The sequence below is a fragment of the Physcomitrium patens genome, chromosome 14 (assembly GCF_059467195.1).
Source record: "Physcomitrium patens ecotype Gransden chromosome 14, ASM5946719v1, whole genome shotgun sequence".
Taxonomy (NCBI): Eukaryota; Viridiplantae; Streptophyta; class Bryopsida; order Funariales; family Funariaceae; genus Physcomitrium; species Physcomitrium patens.
The window spans coordinates 926,280-931,019 of NC_143423.1; the positions used below are offsets into that span (position 1 = coordinate 926,280).

The following is a 4,740-nucleotide window of genomic DNA, read 5'->3' on the forward strand; positions in this document are numbered from 1 at the left end:
GTCCATATAACAACAATCAACCAATTAGAGACTTCTATTTTTTTTTTTTAGGTATACATACAGCAATATGGGGTGTGTATGTAACTTAGAATGTGCTTGTAGCCTAAGTCAGATTCATCATGTAAAGCTTTTAAGTATTTATCTAATCTTTGACGCTTTTATACACTTTCATTGAGCAAAAGAATGAAAATAAAAGAATCAAATAAATATTAATATGAATAAATATCATCTATTTTATAAAAATAATTTTGTGACTTAATTAAAGTTTTCTTCATTCTGTTCACACGTATCAAAACTAGCCACAATACATGTTCTCTCTATCAATCAAAAAATACAGCACATTTATGGTTCATGAGTATATAACTAAAACCAAATTTAGAATAGAGTTCTACATGATAATGAAAACAACTTCAGGAACCTCGTTGTCATGTTTGCACTATACCAGACACTTTATTGAATGGTGGAAAATATCTCTAAAGCACGGCATCTAGACCAACAAAAATTTGGAATTAGCCATTTCAGATTAATCAAGTTTTCACTACCCTCCCATTTGCAACATGGTTACCTATCATTCTTCACGGGTACTTAAGAACAATCCTTGAACTAACCTCATCTCTTCTTCTCTACTCCAATTATTGCATGAACCTGAAACCTGTTCCCGCAGCTAAATCAAACCTGATGCAACTACCTGGTTCCAATAGTCAACAAAAGAGAGCAATAACTAGACCCCGTGTTTGGATTGACGTTGTCGTGGTTTAATACCCCAACACTCGAGTGAAAATTCACAAGAGAGGAAAACATTAGTGATTTGTGAGCGAGTGCATGAATGTACGTGCCACACAAGCTACCCAAAAAGGTAATTTACAAAGGAGTAGCCAGTAGGCAAGTACTGCACTTTTCTCTCTCTGCCTACGATTGGAGTAGAAGGGGAGTCGACGCTTGGGACTTGGGCAAAATGCTGTCTGCCAGCTCTGTATTAAGCTTCACTGGCAATGGCGGCATTTGACTCATTATACCTGGCATGTTCGTCATCCTGTATCATTCCGGCCCCACCGTTCAGCACAGGTTTCCACTACATAAACACCTTGAGTGAATAAAAGAAACGAATTGCTAGTTTAATTGACAGAATTAGCTAAACAGAGCAAACATACCCGTTCAAAATTGCAAAAATGTTGTCCCTGAACCGAACCAGTAGATCCGTGTTTTCCTGCATCTGCCACACAATAACAGTAATATTCTCACTGTCAGTTTGCGAAACCAGGAAAACATTACGAGCAATCTGCACGGCTGTTATCTGTCAGGAGATTGAAAGCAACAAAAAGAAGAAAAAAAGGGACAATCACGTCTTCGAAGTCACTGACTTCAAACCATCCACATGTGCAAAGTTTCAGATACATGGAAGGGAAAGATTCCATACAGCAAAACGGGGAGTTTCAAAAAAAGAAAAAAAGAAAAAATGGGTACTGGTAAAGGTGTCTAAGTCACAAACAATGTACAATGTGATGAGAACGAATGGCAAGGTATGTATGATTTACCTTCATGGATGCAAGATTAGAGCGGATCTGAGCAATGACTTGAGCATTCTGCTCAAGAAGGACCCCTGTCTCTCCTCCAATAGCTGTAGAACATACACGCACAATGAGAACGTAGACAAAAAACTACACATTCTGAAGTGCACGACCTCCAAGTTAAACAACGACTTGAAATCGACCTACGAATACCCACATTTATCAGATCAGGACCATAGAAGATTTATGCACTGCTACTACACCCAGGTCTTAGTGAAAACAACAGGTGGAACACCCACCATGATTAGAGATCCCGTCGTCGTTGTCGATGGGAGGGGAATACATCGGCATTGGCGACCTCGAAAGAACGTTGCTGGCAGGCATTGCCTTCGATGTAGCCTCTGCTTTATCCTACCATCATGAGGGAGAAAAGAGAAACTTACTTCATTGAAGACACCTGGAAATTTGTCTCCTATAGGTGCATAATGACTACTATTCTACACCCGCCACTTGACAAATTTTCTACAGAAATAAAGAGCACGCTCAAGTTGATAAAAGAATCACTAATACATAACCTTCTCGATTACAAAACGACAGGGAAAATTACCTTTTTGTCCTTGGTCTTCTTAGTCGCGGTTTGCACCTCATCTTTTCGTCTCTTCCCATTCTCCTTCTTCTGATCATCGCAAAATGGATTCTGTAAGCTTTAATGTAGCGAGTTTTCTTAGCAAATAAATCTAATAGGACCAAAACAAAAAAACAATTCCAAATTTCAGCAGCTGAACACGTAGAGTGTGAAAGAAAGCATGCACATATCAAGTGCATATGGAAACACTTACGGTCATCCATCGCACACGGAGAGCAACGTCCCGCACAGTTTTTTCGTTGAGAAGAGCGGCTATTTTAATATACTTGACAAGATTATTCATCTGGGAGGAATGACTGCAAAATGAAGAAAAACGCTCAATTCGTTAAATGCTGTTTCCAAGAGATACACTATCAGTCTGCGTCCCCGAGAGTAAAGCTTTAATTATTACAATTGAGTTTGTCAAATGCGCAACTCATGCGTGTTCCTTCTCACCTCAACAATGCATGATGACTAAGAGATTTGGATCTTCAAGAGTAGCTGTTGATTAACCTGATATCCTACCACGGAGGCATTCGAGAGACTAAACTCAAGGCACGAACAGTTTTATATGCATCTTCAACCAATGGCTAGCCTGAGTTAAACTGACATTCAAAAATGAATTCTGAAAACGGTTAACAACCTCATCCCACCATTTGCATGAGCACGTGCTCAGACATAGACACTTGTAAATTAGACAGACACACAGAGGGACGAGGCCCGGAGAGAGGAAAGAGGGAGAGAGAGAGAATCACGCGGTTAATAAAACCAATAATATTGAAACAGACACTAGAAGACTTACACCACGTGAGGTGATCTACAAATGCACAATTACAAGAGCCTTGTCCTGAACACCGACTAGAAATAACCCTAAAGGTGGGGCCGAATGTCTGTACCGCGTCCCAATTTGCGGGAAAACCACAAACCAGCATGACCAACTTGCCACTACTAAATGTTTGAACTAGAATCCTAGAAGTTTAGCACCCAGAACCACTTGCAAAACTCTTGCAGGGCAGGAAGGCAGAAGTGGAGAACAGAGGGGCTGTCGCTTCTAGAAGAGACTGCAAGGAGAGAGTGGGTTACTTGATAAGAGCTTCTTCCAGAATTGATTGTTCTTCTGCACTCCATTCCAGGGCCAATCCTGAGTCATGTTTCAAACTCGAGTTGTCACTTCCATTCAGAGCAGCGCTTCCGTTTCCATTCGAGACTGTTCCATCCGTAGCACCTTCGGAAGAAGGAGGAGCCACAGAAGCCATGTCCATTGGAGCAGAGGATGAGTACCTTGGGTTGATAGTCGCGTTGCCAGCTGCATTCTGGTTGTTACTTTGCAACTGATCCTTGACCGCGGAATTATTGTTGGCTTTGGCTTTGGCTTGCACTTGAGCATTTGGACCGGATCCTGCCATAGATGTTTGTGCCATCAAATCTCACTACAGTGCGTTTTTTTTTGTAGAGTAAAAGAGAATATAAAGAAAGAGCGATTCCAAGAATGATGTCTCTCAGAAGTGGCGGTTGTGCGGAACCCCTGGTATTCGAGGTAACAAAACCTCTGATCCCAACAGCATGAGCAGCATTTTCACAAGCCACAACTGTGCCCTCGGGTTAATATAGATTGAAACATTCTAAAGCTCGGCAACCCCTAGTTGCATGTTCATGCTTTGCTTCTAGGAATCTCCCTCCCTCCGGTGTCACTGTCGATCTCTACCAACCAATGTTACCCTCTCCTTATCTAGTGGTCCCAAGTCTCTGTTTTTCTTTCGTTTTTTTTTTTTTTTTTTTTTTTTCCAATATTTTTCTCTCTTTTTTTCAATTTTTTTCGAGTATCGTCAAAAGTCTCTCTCTGTGCTCTTGGTGGTAATTGCTCGAAACTCCAGAAATTCACCACGTGCTTCTTGGATGCACCACTGCAAAGAGTCTCAAAACTCTTCAATCAAGTCAATCCACCGGAATTTAACAAAAACAGCCGGAAAGAGACCCTACTGAAGATAATCTAACAAGGGTGCTCTCTAGCCAAAACGGTACAACCAAACCTCTCAACCTCTCACGTCCACAACTGCAACTCGTCGAACGAGAAAATCAATGAAGAGAAACTCTAGCCACCGGCCTAACCAAGCACAGAGATCTTCACCCTCCACTATTGCCTGCAACTCTCCCCCCTTCTATCCCCGACTCTAGCCAATTCTACACGTGATTCCTGCCCGATATCTACCACAACACATCAACACCTCCACTATCCTTCACCCTAAGGACCTCACACCGTAATCCAACTATCAAACCTGCAAACCTTGTCTACCTGGCGTCTTTCCAATCTGAAGAGCCTCGTATCACTCACCCCTCCCTTGCGACGAAACGCAGAATCGAGACCTACGGAATTTCAAGGAGATGACGTGAAAACGCTGCGCTAGAGGGAGGAGGATGGAGGAAAGGCCGAAATGAATCGCCAGACTCCCGCCTGTGTAGTCTATCACGAAGAAGACGGAGGAAGAAGAAGAGGAAGAAGAAGAAGACGAAGGCTACGAAGAAGGAGAAGAAGAACACCAACGACAACAATGACATTAACAACTCCAACTCCAACAACAACAACGACGACGACGAGGCGCAGCAACA

General features: G+C 42.1%; 1 protein-coding gene across 1 annotated transcript; it reads right to left on the reverse strand.

Annotated features, from left to right (window-relative positions):
- Positions 1–422: 422 nt before the first annotated feature.
- On the reverse strand, positions 423–4,740 carry LOC112291784 (uncharacterized). Its single transcript, XM_024539668.3, has 7 exons — positions 3,217–4,740; positions 2,348–2,450; positions 2,116–2,184; positions 1,808–1,919; positions 1,536–1,618; positions 1,152–1,213; positions 423–1,033 (listed from the first exon to the last, which is right to left on the reverse strand). The coding sequence occupies exons 1-7, from the start codon at positions 3,552–3,554 to the stop codon at positions 910–912; spliced, it is 891 nt and encodes a 296-aa protein (XP_024395436.1). The 5' UTR covers positions 3,555–4,740; the 3' UTR covers positions 423–909.

Coding starts and splice junctions, on each gene's coding strand:
- LOC112291784 (XM_024539668.3), bottom strand. CDS start 3,554: ATGGCACAAACATCTATGGCAGGATCCGGTCCAAATGCTCAAGTGCAA. Junction 2,185..2,347: donor TCCGTGTGCGATGGATGACC/GTAAGTGTTTCC, acceptor TGCGATGATCAG/AAGAAGGAGAATGGGAAGAG. Junction 1,619..1,807: donor CGACGGGATCTCTAATCATG/GTGGGTGTTCCA, acceptor TATGTTCTACAG/CTATTGGAGGAGAGACAGGG.